The sequence below is a fragment of the Drosophila serrata genome, unplaced genomic scaffold (assembly GCF_035046125.1).
Source record: "Drosophila serrata isolate PLE 108 unplaced genomic scaffold, ASM3504612v1 contig_362, whole genome shotgun sequence".
NCBI lineage: Eukaryota > Metazoa > Arthropoda > Insecta > Diptera > Drosophilidae > Drosophila > Drosophila serrata.
This window is the reverse complement of record NW_028257260.1, coordinates 1,174,465-1,195,521: the sequence shown is the minus strand read 5'-3', so window position 1 is coordinate 1,195,521 and position 21,057 is coordinate 1,174,465. Positions and strand designations below refer to the sequence as shown.

The 21,057-nt window shown below is 36.7% G+C and overlaps 3 protein-coding genes across 5 annotated transcripts; 2 read left to right on the top strand and 1 right to left on the bottom strand.

Annotated features, from left to right (window-relative positions):
- Positions 1 to 1,645: 1,645 nt before the first annotated feature.
- On the bottom strand, positions 1,646 to 6,662 carry LOC110179070 (ubiquitin carboxyl-terminal hydrolase MINDY-3 homolog). The gene is made up of 6 exons (XM_020946448.2): positions 5,986 to 6,662; positions 5,122 to 5,255; positions 4,312 to 5,053; positions 4,075 to 4,234; positions 3,850 to 4,009; positions 1,646 to 3,733 (listed from the first exon to the last, which is right to left on the bottom strand). Exons 1-6 carry the CDS (start codon positions 6,377 to 6,379, stop codon positions 3,587 to 3,589), a joined length of 1,737 nt encoding a protein of 578 aa, XP_020802107.2. The 5' UTR covers positions 6,380 to 6,662; the 3' UTR covers positions 1,646 to 3,586.
- A 217-nt stretch (positions 6,663 to 6,879) lies between these two features.
- Positions 6,880 to 15,130, top strand: LOC110179071 (zinc finger protein 639). The gene is made up of 4 exons (XM_086839071.1): positions 6,880 to 6,970; positions 7,037 to 7,606; positions 7,666 to 8,237; positions 14,984 to 15,130. The coding sequence occupies exons 2-3, from the start codon at positions 7,132 to 7,134 to the stop codon at positions 8,235 to 8,237; spliced, it is 1,047 nt and encodes a 348-aa protein (XP_086695197.1). The 5' UTR covers positions 6,880 to 6,970; positions 7,037 to 7,131; the 3' UTR covers positions 14,984 to 15,130.
- Positions 9,507 to 20,476, top strand: Pvf1 (PDGF- and VEGF-related factor 1). Of its 3 annotated transcripts, none has more exons than XM_086839072.1 (6): positions 9,507 to 9,722; positions 14,984 to 15,386; positions 18,203 to 18,275; positions 18,334 to 18,360; positions 18,432 to 18,922; positions 20,170 to 20,476. In XM_086839072.1, exons 2-6 carry the CDS (start codon positions 15,087 to 15,089, stop codon positions 20,260 to 20,262), a joined length of 984 nt encoding a protein of 327 aa, XP_086695198.1. In that variant the 5' UTR covers positions 9,507 to 9,722; positions 14,984 to 15,086; the 3' UTR covers positions 20,263 to 20,476. The 3 variants fall into 3 exon arrangements, 1 of the variants encoding a protein (XP_086695198.1); XR_002319364.2 differs by lacking the exon at positions 9,507 to 9,722 and adding an exon at positions 19,684 to 19,964; XR_015273077.1 differs by lacking the exon at positions 9,507 to 9,722 and adding an exon at positions 19,684 to 19,964 and having other exon boundaries at positions 15,087 to 15,386; positions 18,432 to 19,065.
- Positions 20,477 to 21,057: the final 581 nt, after the last annotated feature.

Sequence of the window (21,057 nt, the reverse complement as noted above, 5' to 3'; positions counted from 1 at the left end):
GAATCAGAAATCGATCATAACTAAGTTTAAAATATTAATATTCTTTGAATCTTTATTTGTTCATAATTTTATATGACAATTTTGTCGACAAATCAAATTTAAAAAAAACTCATAACTAGGCCAATTTTTTTTTCTACCGGAAATGGCTAGTTTAACTCGGTTTTTAATGCTGGTCAAGAATATATATGATTTGTAGGGTCGGAAATGGCTCCTTCACTGATTAAAATTATATTTTCCTCTTTTTTTGGGACAGTCAAAGTTTAAAAATTGCATAACTTTGTCAAAAATGCCTTAATTTTAATTCGGAAACCTTTCATTTGTTAGTTTTTAATAGGTTAACAAATCTGCATACTACATTTTTAATTTTTAAAAATTTAAAATCTATCAATTTTGAGAAATTTTACGATTTAACCCCTTTCCTTTTTTTGAAAAAAAATGGAAAAATTTTTGGAAACAATTTCTTTTCTACCGGAAATGGCTAGTTTAACTCGGTTTTCAATGCTGATCAAGAATATATATGATTTAAAGGGTCGGAAATGGCTCCTTCACTGATTAAAATTATATTTTCCTCTTTTTTTGGGACAGTCAAAGTTTAAAAATTCCATAACTTTGTCAAAAATGCCTTAATTTTAATTCGGAAAACATTTATATGTTGGTTTTTAATAGGTTAACAAATCTGCATACTCAATTTTAAATTAAAAAATATCAATTTTTGAGAAATTTTACGATTTAACCCCTTTCCTTTTTTTGAGAAAAATGCAAAAAAATTTTGGAAACATTTTTTTTTCTACCGAAAATGACTAGTTTAACTCGGTTTTCAATGCTGATCAAGAATATATATGATTTATAGGGTCGGAAATGGCTCCTTCACTGATTAAAATTATATTTTCCTCTTTTTTTGGGACAATCATAGTTTAAAAATCGCATAACTTTGTTAAAAATGCATTAATTTCAATTCGGAAACGATTCTTTTGTTAGTTTTTAATAGGTTAAAAAATCTGCATACTCAATTTTAAATTTAAAAAAAAAATTAAAATTTAACAATTTTTGAAAAATTTTACGATTTAACCCCTTTCCTTTTTTTTGAAGAAAAATGGAAAAATTTTTGGAAACAATTTTTTTTCTACCGGAAATGGCTAGTTTAACTCGGGTTTCAATGCTGATCAAGAATATATATGATTTATAGGGTCGGAAATGGCTCCTTCACTGATTAAAATTATATTTTCCTCTTTTTTTGGGACAGTCAAAGTTTAAAAATTGCATAACTTTGTTAAAAATGCATTAATTTTATTTCGGAAACCTTTCTTTTGTTACTTTTTAATAGGTTAACAAATCTGCAGACTCAATTTTTAATTTTAAAAAATTTAAAATTAATCAATTTTTGAAAAATTTTACGATTACGCAAGAACTTACTAATTTTTGTCTGTTGCACATTCTTAGATTAACTCAGCGGATCAAGAATATATATAATATTTATATATATATATATATATATATATATATATATATTTATAATCCAGAGCCCTTATAAGTATGCAGAAATGTATGCTATCTTTAAATAGCAGTGAAAAAAAATCATATTATTTCGGAAATAGAGGTAATTTCATTTAAAAAATACAAAAGAAAAAAGAAAACAATTTTAATATCATCTTATAAACAAATTTAATTTTATTTTAATGTCTTCCATGGAATAAATATTATAGTAAGGGAACATTTCATTAATGGGCTTGTCTGCCTGTTGTCGTATATAAGGTATATATACAGAGCACTTTTAATAATTACAAAACCCAAGAAAATTTAGAATTTCATATAAAATAAATTTAATATAAAATATATTTCATTTCAAAATTAAAAGATTTAAAATTCCATGCGAAGAACTGCAGAAATAAATATCATCAGTTGAGTAAAAGCATCGGGAAACATTGAAATTGCAGTGGTTAGGCCGAAAAATATATAAATAATAAATGTAGGTTTATTTTAATAAATACATCGCTAGGCTATTTATTAGTTATTCGTTTAATAAGCAGCTTGGGCAAATTTGAGATTGGTTTTTATTGTTACAACAGAAGAGGTTGTTCTGCTATCAAATATAAACTTTTTGGGTGATATACTTTTTCGATTCTGGCCAAATTTCGGTATTTAATACTTATGTGCAACGATCTTAAACCGAATCAATTCAAGTTTGGTGTTGGGTTATCACATGTGAGATCGAAACTTGTTCCAAAAAAATATGTAAACAAAACAAATCAGAAGCCATAAAATCTGGGGATTTATAATATATACACATATTATCCTGGCAATATGATTTAATACACCAATTTTAATAATAATAACTACACAATAAAAGGGGAAATCCTCCAGGCTAAAGGTGATCTATGTGGGTTGACGAAAACATGCAGCATATCTGGCACTTTACTATCAAACATCTTATAATAACAAGATGAATAACGCTCAGGCTCTAGATCTGTACGCACACAAATGCACTCCACATATTAAATCGTGATATAATTAATAATGTTACATTCTAAACTTTGTGCTAGAAAAAAACAATTGCTTGCAAGTGGGCGTTATACATCTTGTTATTAAAAGGACTTTGTTTACTGCTCTTTCGCAAAAAAATTGTCAACATTTTAATGAGATTTTGTGGATTTTTAGTTTATTTTGAATTGAATTAATCTCTTGGTAATTATATTTAGTTGTTTTTTGCTTTAATGTTGAAGTAATATTACTCTTCCTGTATCTTTTCGTTTTGCTGTTAATAAATAATTTGCCTTGCCTTCGCTCTATTATGGTTGTGTGTTTATTTAATCCCTTTAAATGGTTTAAGACTACAATTAATTTGTTAAAAGGCTAAAACAAATTGTTGCTTACATTTCTCATTCATGCTTTTTTTTTTTTGCTTGCCTCTAGTTTTTGCTTGTTTCCTAAATCTCATTTTACTCTTTTTTCTCTGGTTCGATTTCCCGATTTAGTTTTTAGGTTTTTAGTTTATTCATACATATTACATACATATAATTTGTGTTTTTGCCTGTAGTTTCAGTTTAGTTTAGTTTCTGCAATGCATAGTTAAACGTATAATTTTCGAAATTAGTTTTTAGTGTTTTTTTGTTTTTTATAAAAAGTATATGCTCTATCTTTCCGCTCCTTGTTCACTTTTTATTTATTTTGCATAGAGCTATGCATATACATGTGTGTCTGCGTGTGTGTTTTGTGTGTGTGTGTGATTCAACGCTTGGCGTATATCCTTCTGTTCCTGCAACATGGCTTGCACCCTCACCTCCCTCTTGTTAAGAGCATTTATTAGTGTTTGCTGCTGTTATTTTTGCTTTTTGTATTGGTGCCTTCTACTTCCATTCTTCTTTATCTTTTTTTATGATTTTTCGTTTTTACGATTTGTTAATAATTCCTAGAAATTTGTTTTTCCAAAAAAAAAAAAAGAAGAAAACAATAAAATAGAAGTGAAACAATTGAGGGTTGGGTTTCCTTCTCCACTTCCGTTGTTCCTCGCTCTCTGCTGCGGCAGCTTCTTTCTGGGTTTCCCCTAAGTGTTCTTCTTACGGCTCTTATCAACTCTCTTGACGGCGCGTCAATTCAACGAGGGCATATGGGTGTCATGCCAATTGATCTCTATATTGGGCCATTTGGTCTGGAGGCAGGTGACCATCGGATTGGAGGTGCAAATTGACTTCAGGTCGCCCTCCAACAGAATGGCCGAGCCGCAGTAGAAACGCACCTGCAGAGGGAATGACAAAATTAATTCAGATTTCATTAAATATATAAAGAAATAGTGTAAACTGATTCCTTAAAAGTTTCGTTAATTATTCGGTATTTCGTAGACACTGCTCTAACCTTATTATTTTCATTAGAGCCTGGTATGCCATTGTAATGACGCAGCTCAAAGGTATCCGGCGTGGAGCGACGCTCCAGCGGAAAGAACTCGTCCATGAAAGCGTTCAGCAGTATAATGCCCAAGTTCTCCGGATCGAGACGTTTCTGCATGAGGCTCACACTGCAAAAGGGGTAACTGCATTAAAAAAACTCGCCTTTTGCTGAAAACTCTTCAAGTTAGCTTACTAGGCTGGCTCGCTGACAAGATTTAATTCCGCCAGAACTTCGCGCAGCATGGTTGTCGATATGAAGTTATTGCCCTCTGGATCATATGACTTGAAGATGCGACGGCCCGTCTCCGAAGGCGTCTCTGGTGAGACCAGCCTCTTCTCGGTGCTGAACAGAACTATATAACGATGATTAATGATTTTTGTTCTCTAATTTCAGGAATAAAGATCACTTTCAAATGCAGCTTAGACTCACCGGTTAAATGCGTATCAGAGCCCATCACCCAGACCGGATAGCGGGGATTCTTAAAGAAGGAACCCACAGTGCAGTACCGCATCTGTTCCATAAGCGTTATAAATCCAATGTCGCTCTGCTCGCAAATGCCACGCAGCTTCAGTCCACCGACATCCTGCTCATTATCCCAGACATGGGCCACCGCACGACCCGTTAGCATCAGATTGATAAGCGACTGGGCGCCATAGCCATAAGTGCTGTGTATTAGCGGCTCCGATGTGTCCGATATGTCGGCCGCAACTAGCTCCGAACCCTTGGTGAGGAACACCGAGTACATAAACAGCAGGACGCCATATGTGTGCGCCAACTGGCCGTAGTTTTCCATGTAATAGCGGGCCACGGCGGATATATCGTTGAAGTGCACAGTGTGCAGGCGATCGTGGAACTCATCCGGGGACAGATCGCCCATCGTTTCGGTATCGGGCTCTTGGCACAAATCCTTGACCGAAGCGGGAGTGGCCTCCGCCGCCAGTTCCACGCCAGCTGCTGCTGCTGCTGCTGCTGCCTCCTCGGTGCCAGATTCGGTTGCAGCGCCAGCTGATGGTGATGAGGCGGATGGCGAGCGCTCTTTGGTTGGACCAGCCTCTGAAGCAATTCCACGGCGGCGCAAAAGATGGACGATGCGGTAACGCGGTGCACGACAATTCTTTAAAATGTTGCACAAGGCCTGAATAAGCAGGTTTTGGCATTTATCGCTAGAAATCTGAAAAAGTGTAAATTGTCAGTGTTAAAAAGTGTTGCGTTTTGATTGTGTTTGCGATTGATACCCACCTCGGACAGCTTCACGCCCGGCATTTCCATGATAATAATCTTAAGCAAGTACGCCTGCACGGGCGCTATCACAGCACAAGGACCGCCTTGCTTTTGCACCAATGCTGACGGCTCTGCATCACTAAACTCAAACCCTTGAAGGGATTTATAATTGAATAAAGGTAAGTTACAAGTTAGATGTAAGTTATTATATTAGATATATATACATAAATCTATAAATTACCAAGTAACATATAGGTAGGAATAGGATTTAATGGTTGAACCTATTTTACAAAATCTGCTATTGGATCCAATTCGAAATACTTTTCTCTCTGACAATAATGCATGTGACTTATTATAACTATTTACAATCCTCTCATTAATTGCCGGTGGCAGCTTGCTAGTAAAAAAACATTTTCATTGTTTAGCCATAAAAAAAGAGCTTAAATCCGGAGGTAAGACCTGCTCTGTGTATAAATATGATGTAATAATAGTCTATACTAATCCAAAACTCAAGCAGATTCTATGGAAAACAAAATTAAACAATTCTGAGTCTTTTGAGAAAGCAAAAAAACTATAAACATGACCTAGGGTATGATGATTTAAAGCGATAAGCTTTTTATATTTATATTTTCGCATTTTCAAATATAGGAACAACATCATACTTACAAACTTGCATTTATAAAGAAAATATAAAGCAAGAGGGGATTAAATAGAAATGAATAATAATGAATTATAGTTTAAGACTGTGAATAGGACGTATGTATGCGTGTGCTCGAATGCAATGTACCCTGCTAGTCCGTAGAAAAAGGGCGCGCTTTTTAGGCAAGAAATGGGGGAGGGGTGGGCGGTGAGGTGCGGGGGAGGGTGTCATGTCGTGTTTACCTTGAGACCAGCGACGGAATACATCCTCGCGCACATTGTCTCCCCACAGCAACTGCTTGATGTCGCGCATTTCGCGCATATCGTTTGCATTCAGCTGCGGCGACGGCTGCTGCTGCTGCTGTTGCTGCTGTTGCTGCGTCTTGTGGGCGCTGGATGCACCTGCTCCTCCCGATCCAGCATGGCCCCCACTGGTGGTGGCCTGGTGGCCCGATGCCATCGATGCACCAGCACTAGCTCCAGCTCCGCCGCCCGTCTGCACAGCCATGCTGTGCGATTCCAAGGCTGCCGAGGCCAACGTCATCGACGCTGCCGCTGCCGCCGCGGTCGTCGGTGCAGCTTTGGGTGAGACGGATCCCTCGCAGCTGCGCTGCTCCCGCACAAGTTCGTCGTTCATGTCCGCGTTTGGCGTCGCTTACCTCCTGCTGTTGCTCGTTGGTTGCTGCTCCGCGGCTCGCTCGCTAGCTTCCTGTCGCTGACTGCGTACCGATTCGAACGTTCTGAATATACAGCTGCCTGTCTTAGCCTACCATTTGGTTGGCATTTTATAGATGGTCAGATATTTTCCTTTTTCCGCAGGGGTTGTGGGGGCGAAATGCAAATGCAACAGTGTAGGGCTAGAGTGGCCAATTGGTGCGGGGGCGTAAAATACCGCGACTTGGGCGGGTCGGCGCAACAACAAAAAATACTCGCAGCCTCTACTGCGCAAACGGAAAATACGTCTATATTTTAAATTTATAAGTTGACTAGCTATTTTTATTCGTTCTAGTCGGTTAATATTTTAAGACTTTCAAAAATTTTGAGTTATTGTGAAAATTGTGCAGATTTTGAATCAATAGTCAGAAAAATACCAAAATAATATAGTATTTTTGAGAAATTAATAAGTGCAAAGTGTAAATTTAAAATAACTGTTCCTCTAGAAATGATGTTGCCACCATATTTTTATAGATTTTCTATGATTTTCCCAATGATTTTACTAATGTCAAGTGTGGGTAGTTTAGCTTTCAGTCGGAGCAAAGAAATGTCCGAAAGTATGATTTTGCTTTGTTCCTAGTATATTTTCCAAGCCTGCTATAAGAGAACGGTCCCACTGCGCGAATTGTTTTGTTTTGGCAATTTGCGAGGCAAAAGTGAATTACAAATTGGGAAATGGAGCCAAAAGCAATAAGACCGAAGCCATCGGGAATGGGCAACCGCATAGCCCTGCCGACAAAGAAGTGCTCCGCAAAGCGAACATACCATTGCGGCACCTGTTTGACGGCGTTCCCGCGTCATCTTGCCGCCAAGCGCCACGAACAAGAGTGCCAGGCCAGGTTTCGGCGCCTTTTTATTTGCCGGTATTGCCAGACGTTGTACGGCGATGAGTCCCGACTAGAACGGCATCAGGAGCGAAAGCACAAGGGCTCCCAGTTCCTGTGTCTGCAGTGCGGTAAGAAGTACTCGTCAGCCACCTTCCTCTACCGCCATGTCGTTACCTGGCACGGCGAGCAGTCGCTGTTCTATTGTGGCATGTGTGCGGACAACTGCAACGACGTGAAGAGCTTCAGCGGTATGCAGCAGTTGCAGGAGCACGCCGAAAAGGTGCATCACCTGCGTTCCCTGGAGTCTACGGCAAGCGAAACGGGTCAGCATAAATTTGCCTTAGTGTAAATCAATAATCTCAATATATAATACTTTATTTAGAAAGCCTTATTGACGAAACTGAGGACTTAGAGATGTTGGAGGAGAATATCGAAGACATTCTGCCCAGCGCTGATTGGGGTAACGATCTAACATTTGATTGGCCCATGGATCTGGACAAGGAGTTGTGCACTGTGGACGCCAAGCCGAGTGTTTTTGTGTGCCCTTTTTGCGCCAATGGCTTCTCCGGTAGTCTGAGCTTGGTGAACCACCTGAAGCAGTCGCACCATCGTAATGCTCTGGAGTGTTGCTACTGCGGCCGGAGTCATGGTAGCCGCGAGGCCCTCAGATCCCACCTGCAACGTGTCCACATCCTGTTGCGCGCCCATGTCTGTGATGTTTGCCAGGCGGACTTTGCCACGTCCGATCACCTAAAGAAGCACGTCAATAGCAAGCACCTGAATCACCGGCCACACGTCTGCCCCATCTGCGGCAGTACGTTCGCCCAGCGAAGTCACTTAAATCAACATATGAAAACGGATCGGAAGCACGACCAGTACACATGCCAGCTGTGCTTCTGGCCCTTCTTCCGGGCCATTGATCTGGAGCGTCATGTGAACGAGAAGCATCCATAGGTAAGAAGCGAGAAACATATACATATATGAACGTAACGTAAGGTATAAGGTAACTAACCATTATATTTAAGTAAATGGTGAACTAAGCTTGTAGGGTATCAAATCATTAATCAGAATTAGAATCAGGTATTAATCAGAAGCTCGTAAATGTGGGAAGGAATCATTTCGACCCTATAAATCATATATATTTTTGATCAGCATTAAAAGCCGACATCTCCGACACAAAATTTTAAAATTTCAATTTTTCAAAATTTTATAAATGTGTCAAAAATTTGAAAACAAAAATTTAAATTTCTTTAAATATTTAATTGAATATGCAGACTTATTAGCCTTGTAAAAATTAAAATAGGCTAGTATTCCGATTTAAAATTAATGGTGTTTTGGCTTAGTTATGATATGATGAACTTACTTAAATATATACATTTTAATAACTTAGCATTTGATTAGGATTTTTAAAGAACTGTGATGTAGATTATCGATAAATTAAATTTTAAAGTAAGGTTTATTATATTTTAAGTATGTTTATAATTTTAGTTTAATTAAGATAGCTTTCTTTTTAATGTTTTAGTTTCTATTGGAGGTTTAAAATTCAGTGGATATCGCGATTGCTAAGAATGTGTATCTTTAGCTTAAGGTTTTTTTTGGGATTCAATATTTTCCAAGTTTCTGACTCTTACTTTCAGTTAGTTATTCGATAGTCAGTTAAGAGATGCTTGCATAAAATTGCAACTTTTAAGTTGAGAACATCGACAAGCCCACTTTGGAAAATCCCTAGCGGAACAAGCTTGATTCTATATCTGTTATCTGGTACCGTTTGTGAGGCCATGTTATATGCCACAGGTACTAACAGGTGTAAGCTGTCTGTTATCAGTAAACGAAACCTGAAGAAACTCTTCTGTTAAGTTGCTCACGCATGGTGTTGTCGTTATCAGTGGCATGTTAGCTAACAGCTGATTATCACACGCAGCAGCCAAAGAGAGTCCCAAGAGAGCGCGACTGCTGTTAAAGAGCATGTTGTCGTGCGACATTTTCGAAAACACGCCCAGAGATGGGCGTGAGCAATGATAATATTTAAATGTTGCATTTTAAAATTGAATACAGTTATTTGGCTTTGAGTTTAAATTGAATGTTTCATACAAAATGTATATATTTTTTATAAATATTATAAATGCCTTTAAGTTCTTGATGGGTATGTTTTAAGTCCGATCGTGCACGAATATTTGCCATCCCTAGGCACGAGGGAGCAGTAACTTGGCCCACACTCACTACAGTTTCGAACGATACGTGCTGGCGCTTGGATCGCAGTTTATAACCGATTCTCGGCGAAAACCCCGTCGCGCTCAAAATATATTTATCACAAAATACCTTTTTCTCGTGATTATTTTTTTCCTGTGCCGTGTTTTGTTGCGAATTTGTTTTGTTGTGTCTTAAATATATATTTTTTTAATTACTTTGTCGAAAAGTTAATTTTTTAAGTGAGCTAGCGTAAGTTTTATTTGATTTTATTCAGTGATAAAAATGATATACCATTTGAAATCATTTGTTTTTCGACTGACATTCTGCGCGTGCAGATATTCGAATGCCATTGTTTTAAATATAAATGAATATCACAAAAAAAAAGCAAGCCAGCAAGCGACCCTCAAGCTCTGCTAACATTTAAACTAAAACAGCTTTTTGTTATTGTTTATATGTTTTCCACATTTGCCCCATTAAAGCCGGGCCAAAAAAAAAGCTTTTGCCTTTTGTTATTATTTGATTTATTTGTGTTTTATTTTTTCAAAACAGCTTTTTCGACTGAGATCCAGAACCAAGTTTTTATTATTGACAAATGCAAAAGCTACAATCACAATGCAAACAAAAACAAAAGTCTCTGGCAATTAACGTTTTTATTTTAATGTGACTCTCGAATAATTTGAACTCACCTTTGTGTGTGTGTGTGTGTGTGTGTGTGTGTGTGTGTGTGTGTGTGTGTGTGTGTGTGGAAAACCCCCGTGAAAATGGCTACGCTTGACTTCCCATGACAGGAGAAAAATAAAATCAGAATAACAAAGTCTAAAGCCTGGCTTTAATCAATATTCAAATCGAGTTAAAAACCCCAAAGTAAATCGTTTGCGAGTCGTTGGTGCATCATCAATATCATTTCGTTCAGTAATTAGTGATGCCTAAAATGGCTCCAGTTTCATTTATATTATATCTGAATTATAGGATGTCATTTAAGATTTATTAATCACATTAAAGACTTTGTTCAAAATTGCATTTTTAGTACGTAAACTAAAGCTTAAATACCTACAAGTCGTAAGTTAAGGTTTAAGTAGATTTTTATGTCAATTTTTAAATTCTTTGGGATTTCCTATCGTTTTTATAAGGGTGTAGGGTGTTTTTATGGGTGTAGCCTCTTTTCATATAGCTGGCTTTTAAACCATCAATTACTATCTATATGATATATTTAATGATATTATGATCTATTTATTTATCCCATTCAAGACTTCTCTTCTTTATTTATGTGAAAAGTAACAAACCCTATTGAATTTCCCATGTAATCGATGCGGATGTGAATTGTTAATTATTTACTCCGTCTGAAAGTTGAAATCGGTTAATCTTTAACTCACATTCCATGCGGTTCTGTTAACCCGATTCCTTGGAGTGAGACTTCAAATCCATTGCCACAATTTATCTTAAGGGAGGGAGGGCCACCACCATCCCTCCTCCAATGGATCTGGAGCTGGAGCTGAAGCTGGAGCTGTTTGTTTTTCGCTCTTCGCTGATTATTATGAAAATGCGATGCGCCCCATCAGCATCAGCAGTGGTCCCGTGGAGGAGACTGTGGAAATTATCGTCGTGGTCGTTCGTTGCCGTTGATACAAGTATATTGTAATTGATTTGCTGGAGGAGAACTCCTCTGCAATTGTCCCCCCGTTCGGGACACGCCACTCCCTTGTATAATTGCGGACCGCCCAAGTTGGGATCTGATTCAAGATTCCCCTGTTGCTTTACCCTTCGAATCCTCGCGAATTCCCATATATATTTAATTTTGGATGACGCACTGGAAAGGAATTTTTGGAAAAAGGTTAAACACACCTGCATTGGTTAATTTAACTGATGTTTAAGGTTGTTTAAAATTCACAATTGAGCTTGAAATTGCCTTAATAATACCGCACTTTTCCAAATATGATGTATTAAATCTTAAAAAAAAGATTTTTTAACTTAACGACCGCTTTTAAGTTAACTTACAGCTGTTGCTATTGGAATTCGGCATGTTGGAATGCAGCAGCCAAAATTATGAAAGCTTAAGCTGAGTAAGCTCGACTGTAAGTTACCCAGTTCTCAAGCTTGTTGCTATTTCCAAAGGGTTTTTAACACATATTTTTCATATGTTGAACAATAATTACAAATTAAAAGAAAATATGTAAGAATGCGATTTTTTTTGTATTTGTTTGTACAATACTAAATTTTAACATCTTTCACCCTTTAGGGTATCCGGTACAAAAAGAAAACAAAAACAGAGACACAGTCAAAAATCAACAACAACAAATACAACGGTACAAAGAATGTCAAGATGAATCAGACAGGTGTATGTGTGTGTGTGGAATGAACACCTGGCAACACGGAGAAACAGCATTCATATATGTATGCCAAGATAGGTAGCCCAACGGAATTGTTAGTTTTGGCTGTCATATCAATCAGTATTTGCTTAACTGTTAAAGAGCCAAGAAAATAGAAATATAACACAAAAAAAAAACAGCAGAAAACAATGAAAAGTAGATGCAGCGCGTGCTGATAGCAGTGTGGGGGCCTCTGTGTGTGTGTGTGGGTGAGTGGGTTGATTACAAACGGCAAATAAACACTAACCCTCCCCCACCCCGCTTCGTACGCATTACACCTCAAACGCAAGCACAAACATGACGAAAGGAGGAGCGGGAAAAGCGCACTCTTTTTGCTGCCGTTTTTTTTAAACTCCTCAGGTTCCGTTACAAGTGAAGCTTAAAAGCTATTTTTAACATCATTTGCTGATCATTTCTTTTCCTGCCACACCCCCTCACCGTCCCTATCTCCTTTCCTGTGTTGTTGTTTGCATTCGTACTCTCTTTGGGGTATTATTTCTTGTCTCATCTTATATTTTGAATACTCTTTTGAAAAGGGAGTATCTAACTTTTTGGCGTACAAGGGTATTTATTATTGTAATAGTTATGAAAAAACTAAGGCTTGTTACCTTTTCAGGGTATTGTGAATTTAGTCAGAAGCTTAAAACGAAGTGAAGAAATCATTTCCGACTCTATAAATCATATATATTCTTGATCAGCATTGACAGACGAATTTTTCTAGCTATCTCCGGGAGAAAAAAAACTTTTTTTTTTTTATTTTCAATTTTTTTCAAAAATTAAAGGGGTTACATCGTTAAAAAAATTGATAAAAATTTAAATTTCTTAAAATTCTTAATTTGAAATGCAGTTTTATTAAGCTACCAAAAACTAACATAGGACAGCTTTCCGAATTTGAATTAATGATTTTTTGACTTAGTTATGAGGTTTTCAAATTTTGATTTATCGAAAAAAATGGTCATATAATATTATCAAAAAGGATTGTTTCAAATAACGCAAATTTTTTTTCAAAAATTTCACAAAATATCAATTCCAAAAATATCAATATATCTGAAATAACTATTTGTTTACTAAACAAAATATGGAGATATTCCAACGCTTAACAATAGTTATTTAACTTTACACAATAATGCATAGTAGGTTCCGATTTTGTCTTTATATTCCGCTTCCCCCCCTTGGTCTTCATTTTGTTGTTTTGCATTTTTATGAATGAATAGTAAATCTACTCTAGCATTATTTATTATTATTTTTGTTGTTGTATTATTTAGTAAACTGATAAAGCGCCTTGACCAGGCATTATATATGTACATATGTACATATATATGTAGCTATAGCTTCCAACGAATACCAGAGGTCTGTCATTATCGTTGGGCGTGCGTTCTGCGTTATCGAAAAAAAAATCCAGCAACTGAAAGGGAAACGCGAACTGACCTATAATAAGAATTTTATATTTAAGCAGAACGCAAAAAAAAGACCAAGAAAGCCGAGAATAATTAAAAATAATAAAATGCATTTCAGTTTTTTTCCCAGCCAAAGTGGAGCCCTACACTTTGAGTTAAGGTTATTTTGATACCCTTGGAAATTGGATTTTATTAAAATATATTATTATATATTATATAATATATTAAATATATTATATATAAAAAATATAAAATATATTAAATATATTATATATAAAAAATATAAAATCTATTAAATATATTATATATTGAGAATTTTTATGGCTAGATACAGCATCTTGTGTTGTGATTGTAAAAGTATGTATCTTTGTAGTTCTCTAAAAGAACATATACAAATACCTATAAAATATGTATAAAATAACCTTTTTAAATGGTATAAATTTGATTTTTGGATATTTTTCTTTCCCAAGTAAAAAGGATTAAAAATCCAAACATGTTCCCCCTAGACAGGAAATTCCAGTCGCCTCCCAAAAGGTTTTCCACTTGAAACTCCTTGATTGCCGCTGTGATTACATAAAAAACATTTTGTCGCCTTTAGGATGGGTGGGCTTTATGGCCACAAGTGCTTTTTGGTTTATGAGTCAACATATAAACATATAAAACTATAAAAGAGACGAGCAAACAGTCGGCCAACAATCGTTGTTCATTCATCCACAAATGTGGCAATGCATTGGCTGATACCCTACAAGCTATTTATGATGTGGGGTATATGGGTGTTGCTCAAGATGTTACTGATTAGCAAAGAAACAATGAATATAAACTCATTAATAATAATTGAATTGATTAAGTATAAAGTTTATGCAGGTCCTATTTAAGAAAAAGGAAATACTCGCTTACTTCGCTTAGGAGTTTACTCATTAAATTGTATTCCAATCACTTGAATTATAGCCCAGTTAGTACCTCATTTGTAGAACTCACTTAATGCTTTATTAATGATCATGCCAAGTGATTTGATAAACTTCTTCTGGCTCTTTTAGAACTCTTCACCAACGATCAAGAGGTATTTATTTATTTATTTAGTTGATTTGTGAGTCACTGGGCTCCCTGCTTTTGATGGCTTTATTGTCATGCAATTGGCAATCTGATTGTCTTATTGATATGCCTGACGCATGAGTTGTGCGCCCTCGGATGTGTGTGCGAGTGTGTGTGCTTCTGATAAACGGTTTTTATATCAATGTCAAGTTAGTCGAAAAGAATTCCCCATTCCAATGCACTCGTAACCGCCGCTGCGACCCCAATTCAAGCGGGTGAACAGGCCTCCGTCCGCCCACCTGTTGTTTACCTCTTCCACCTGTTGGTGTGGCCGCAAAGAGCTGACATTGTGCTCGTAAATCGACAACAGAAATTATAAAAAAGGTAAACATTGAAACAAAAGTGAATTTCCGTTGCTGACGAGGGGAAGCTAACTCACTAAATCAAGTTGTTAATCATACAGGAAAGTCTAGAAGAAATCTGACAGGGTGATATAGTTTTTTTTTTACACTCAGCAGCTTCCAGGGCTAACATATCTTAGAGGAGGTGTCTAGATAAATTATCTGTGCGGTTTATTTATCTACATTCTATATTTAACAGTTTTTTGGGCAGTTAAAGTCCCTGCTTAGAAAATTCGTTTCTCATATGAGCTCACACTTATTATATATTGTAGATTATATACAGTTTTTCTAACTTTCTTGTTTATTTTTTACAGAAGGACATATACACACACCTTTAACAGGATATAAGTGTCGCTAGCAGGAACTGTTACTTCAACTTAACACCTAGCAGAGACACCCAACACAACGCGCTTAACCATGCCGCAAACTCGAACCCGAACCCAGGTGCAACCACAACCATTGATCGTCCTGCCACTTGCCTTACTCCTGCTGCTCTGCATAGTCGATCGGGCAGCCTGCGTGGCCCTTGTTTCCGCCAACAATCGTCTGCCATCGCAGCGTTTCTTCTATGCCGCGGCCACACCCTCGGCCGCCACCTCACAGACCAAGGTGCGTCTGCTCCGTCAGGCGGATGATCCGGACGCAACATCATCGCAACCAGTAGAGGAAGGTAGCTGCTGTCAAGGAGCAGCAGCTGCAGCAGGAAAACCAATAGCAGTAAGCTTAAATGAATTATTTTAGAAATAGGAAGGGAGTGTTATAAAACTTAGTAGGGAAAATTAGAAGAGCAAGAGAAAATCAGAGGGAAATTGGTGTATGTAAAGTTAGGATCACTTATTTTAATGTAAAGAAGTTAATTATATGGGAATGTTATAAAACTTAGTAGGGAAAATTAGAAAAGCAATAGAAAAACAGAGGGAAATTGAGGTATGTAAAGTTAGGATCACTCATTTTAATGTAAAGAAGTTAATTATATGGGAATGTTATAAAACTTAGTAGGAAAAATAAGAAAAGCAATCGAAAAACAGAGAGAAATTGAGGTATGTAAAGTTAGGATCACTCATTTTAATGTAAAGAAATTAATTATATGGGAATGTTATAAAACTTAGTAGGAAACATTAGAAAAACAATAGAAAAACAGAGGGAAATTGAGGTATGTAAAGTTAGGATCACTTATTTTAATGTAAAGAAGTTAATTATATGGGAATGTTATAAAACTTAGTAGGAAAAATAAGAAAAGCAATCGAAATTGAGGTATGTATAGTTAGGATTCTCTTATAAGTGATTTAATTTGATGTGAAGAAGTTAATTATATTCAATTGACAGATTTTAGATTGATTAAGGTTGATAAACTTTATATTAGTACTGCCTCAAGCCTTGACCCGTGCAAGCCTCATTTAATATCAAACCTAATTTTCAATCTCAATAGTCTGATGATTTTATAAATCATTTCAAATGTCTACATTTTTATCTGCCTTCCCCTGCCACAATAATTTCAAATATTTACATATTTACTTAATTACTTTGCTGTACTTAAAACAAATGCAATCCTTTTCCCAAAGAATTATTTACCTTAGTTCAACTTGCATTTTGGTAAATAGATTTTAATGCAGCGAGACAGTTAAAACCCTTAAGTTAAACATTTGTTTGTTTTAAATCTGAGTGGAGGGAAGCCTGCCTCCCGCTGCTAGTTGTTGCATCGTGGCGCCATAACAAAAACCAATCTGGGTCAGCGTCATCGCCGCCTTGCTTGCACTTTGATAAGACGCAGTCAGTCGGTGTCCCAGTCTCCGTCACCGCATGTCGTCGTCGTCGTCGTCGTGCATCCACCGAGCCCACACTCAGGGCCAAGATCCAAGACCCCGTTCCCAGATCCACAGATCCCCAGACACCAAGGCCCGATCCCAGACACCATTAGTACCCAAAACAATCGTCCAAGATCGGGATCAGTCCATGAAAGTGACGTTGTTGTCTCAGTCTCTTCTCCCATTGATACAATAGTATGAAATTCTAATTCTATATGGAAATGTAATGATTTCAATGATTTTCTTACTTGTCTCAATTGTTCTGTTTCCGAATTTCCAAGGAAAAATATTCACACCTTTCGAATATACTCAGATTAATACAATACCACACTGGACTGTATCTGCTTTACTAGTTTATTTTCTTAGTAACTAAGCATTTTTCCCGCTTATTTGGTCTTTGCCATTGGATAGCCTTGATCGTTGTCTTGATTCCAAAACAAATATGTAGTTCGCATTACGTTTATTACTTGGGCTCCCAGTTTCCCCATTTGTTCCCAATCTTTTATGAGGATTTGTTTGCGTCAATGCAAAGATAAACAGGAGATTTTCAACTCGAAGTCACGGGGAAAGAGTTTCAGGAGGAGGGAGTCATGGTGGTGGCTAATTAAGTAAACAATTGGATCGGTTTCTAAGCACTCAGCAAATAGCTGGAAGTAAGAACATAAATCGTAACAATAACATTGGCCGGATATTTGAACGCAATTAGTCTTATGTCAATTGTGATAACACAAGAATACGATTCGTTTCCTGGAAGTGCAACTTGTGCAGATTAACGTTTATTGAGAAAGTAATCAAAGTAAAATATTTGTTATGAAGTTGGTTAAGAATAAAGATTTTCATGGAAAGCTTTAAGGATGGATAGAAAACCACCATAAAAGGGCCATTTTAAAAGTATTCCATTGGGAAACAACAATATTTCATAAAATGCTGCATTATGCTGGCAAGGAAATACATAATTTATTAATAGACTATTATAACAATGTATACAAATTAATTATTATGCAATTTCCTTAAAATGTCACAACAATTTCAACTGGTTTGTGACGTCTATATCTTTTGACATTTGTAAATGTGAATATCTGTTCGAGTCTGTTTACTCTCAGCTCTCTAGAGACACTATTAATTTCAAGGGGAAATTCATGTTTATTTAATGAAATTAAAGTAATCTAAATGTGTGTGGAGATATCGCAAAATTGGTCTAGAAAAAATCACAGGCATCATTTCCCATTTTGCAAGAAATATTTTCATTTGCCCTTGAACTTTCTTCGACTCGTGACGACGCAGCTGTTGTTGTTATATATTTAGATATAGAAATACCTGATATCCAGCCGATCCAACTGATATGGGAATTAGCAGCTTCTGTTGGGGAATAGCAGTCATTAAAGCTGCTAATGAATCATGGCGAAAACACGGCGTTCACAGCGTCACATCTATGTACGTGCGAATTGGCCAAAATCAAAAACGTAAGGCACGTGGCACAATTAACTCTGGATCTGCTTCTCTTCCGTCTGCTGTGATCCAAATATTTCATTTAAAAAATGAACAATAAAAACCAAGGGGTGACGCACATTCAACTGCACTTGGCATCCGTTTTTCTACGGAATATCTGCGTCAATTGGGAGCTATAATACGTTATTAGTTGACAAAAGGAGGTAGCAATCAATGACTAAGTTCAAATGAATGCTTGGCTAACCCATATATTCATTTGTATACGATTTCTTTTCACAGGTGCCTCTGTCCGTGTCCGAGTTGAGCAACGTAACCGCCGATTACGATGTGTCTGGAGAAATATCTTCGAAGGGTAAGTAGGTAAGAATACTTCCATGTTAACACATGATAAAATATGCCTTCCTTTGCAGAAACCTTCAAGCGCAGTGTCACAAGATGTAAGACCAATCAATTAGAATTAATTGTATTAACATAAATTGCTATTGATACTCGTTCAATTTCCCTTTAGCTGCCGTAAGGAATGCAACACCGGCAAGCTGCTCGCCGCAACCAACGATAGTTGAGCTGAAGCCACCTGGCGAGGAGGAGGCCAACTATTATTATACGCCATCCTGCACACGGATCAGTCGCTGCAACGGCTGCTGCGGTTCGACATTGATCTCCTGTCAGCCAACGGAAACGGAAATTGTTCAGTTGCGCGTGCGTAAGGTGGATCGAGCTGCAACTGGAGGACGCCGGCCATTCGCCATTGTCTCCGTGGAGCAGCATAAAGCCTGCCGCTGCGATTGCCGCACCAAGGCGGAAGACTGCAATGTGTATCAGTCGTATCGCAAGGATCTGTGCCGTTGCGAGTGCCACAATCTGGATGCACGGGACAAGTGCCTGGAGCAGGTGGATAGCAAGTACTGGGACGACGCCAATTGCACTTGCGTGTGCCGCTATAATCAGAGCTGCACCACCGGCACTGTCTTTGATGAGACGCAGTGCAAGTGCACCGACGTGAGTGGCTCCAGATAGGAGTGTGCCCTGCTCCCATCTCTCTCTCTCTCTCTTGACACCCTAACGCGAAGCTCCTGGGCTGGGCTGGGATGGGTTCTGGTCTAGTCTCTGGTCTGGGAATCGTTTGTGCTCGTCCTTGATTGGTATGCGGTGGGTTCCTGGTGGTGGCTACTTAGTTTAAGTGTTTCTATCTCTTTTAACTGACTCCCAAGCTTTATGCTGAGTGTCACAGAAGTCGCTGTGATTGTGAAATCAATTTCACTTATTATTTATACGCATAGTACTTAAAGATGCGGAATTAATTGAGTTAGATATATTTTGTATTCCCTTTTATTGAATATTTCCCTATTTCAGGGAATTACAACTAATGAGTCATTTTAAAAGACCGCATAAAATCAATGCTTAAATATAAAATTGTATTAGTTCATTTAGGAATTTGAAATCTTTAAAAGTATATTATAAAGTATTCTATTTAGCTTTCTCTTTTTTTTTAGAAAATTATATATATTTATTTATTAAGCCGCCATTCAGGTTCCACAAGCTATAAAACTATCTTGTTTATATTTATTCAAGTGTTACTACAAGCAGCTGTTTATAAAGTCTATACACATTAGTTGTTTAACCAAGTGTTAAGCAATAAACAATAAGCTTATTTAGCTGCAACTTAAAGTCTTCCATTTAATCTAAGTATTGTCATTGTCTAATCACTTTTTACACATGTATGTTTTTACCTTTGTTTCTCTCTTTGTATTTCATTTTAGATAAAAAAATTCGAGTATTTTTCTTAGAGTCCACAATCAATGCAATCCACACACACACACTACACACAGAAAATTGTTAACAATTGATTGGAATAATGTATAACTATTAATTAACTTGTGATATCGTTGAATTAATTCGTTTCTAAAACCTAACTAAAAATTGGCGTCTGTTGTTTAGAGATTGATTGGTTAAGGATGCAATATATGTAACTTATAGCTGAGTTGAGGCAGAAATGAAAGTGAAGATGTGAGGAGACAACGTATTGTGTTTGTTGCATTGTGTGAGTACTTACATTTCCAGATTAAATGTTTATTTATCGAATTAATCTTAATGCATGCCTAACCGTCTCTGCCCTAATTATTAATTATATATATATATATACATTCTGCTTGCGCTTATCCCAATTTCCACCCTTTCTATGTACATCCCTTAAATCTTCAATAATTATATTTAATTTACTAATTTAATCTGTCCCTCCTCCACAGCCATCGGCACCCATCGATGTCCTGGATCGCAAACGCTTTATTGTTCAGGCCGTGCAGGTGGATCCAGATAATACCACGCTATACAGTGTTTAAGGAAAGTGCCGAGGAGAAACGCCGCCTGAGAGTACTGCGAAAGAAATTACCCAAGAATTACTTAAACTAAGCGTAATTGCACATGTACTTTATGTATTATTTATAGTTATCGATTAAATCTAAGCTACTATTACATTCCCACAACCAATGTAAACTGCATTCCCTCTGTTTTTTCGACATAAAAACTACACAAATGTTTATTGATTGGCTTAAATTTCGTTTAAAGAGCCTTATATCTTAATTTACCATGTTTACGTTTCAGAAATTAATTGTTAACCTAAATGAAGCACGCTCCAAAGTTCGATGCAATTTAAGCCAGTGTTGCGTTGCATTCTATATATGAATATAGTGTCAACTGGAAACCTAAGTAGGTCTTTATAGGTAGCTTTAACATTTGGAGAAAATCTCACATATGTAAATGATTTACATGATTCCTCCCTTTTTCACTTTCCTCTATTTCTAATGATCGTTTGTAGGGCAGCTATATGATATAGTAGTCCGATTTTCATAAAATTAAAATCAAAATTCTAGAATAATATAGAAGGGGTATATCTTAAATTTAAATTTTTTAAATTTAATGAAAATCTATTGAAAACAGATAATGTTATAATTTTTAATTATATTAATTTCTCGATCTTTCCTATGGAAGCTATACGATATAGTAGTCCGATGTTCATAAAATTGTACGCAAAATTTTAAATTAATATATAATGGCTATATATCAAATTTGATGAAAATCTGCTGCTACTTGAAAAGTTATAGTTCTTTTTCTTTTAATTTTCCGATCGTTCCTAT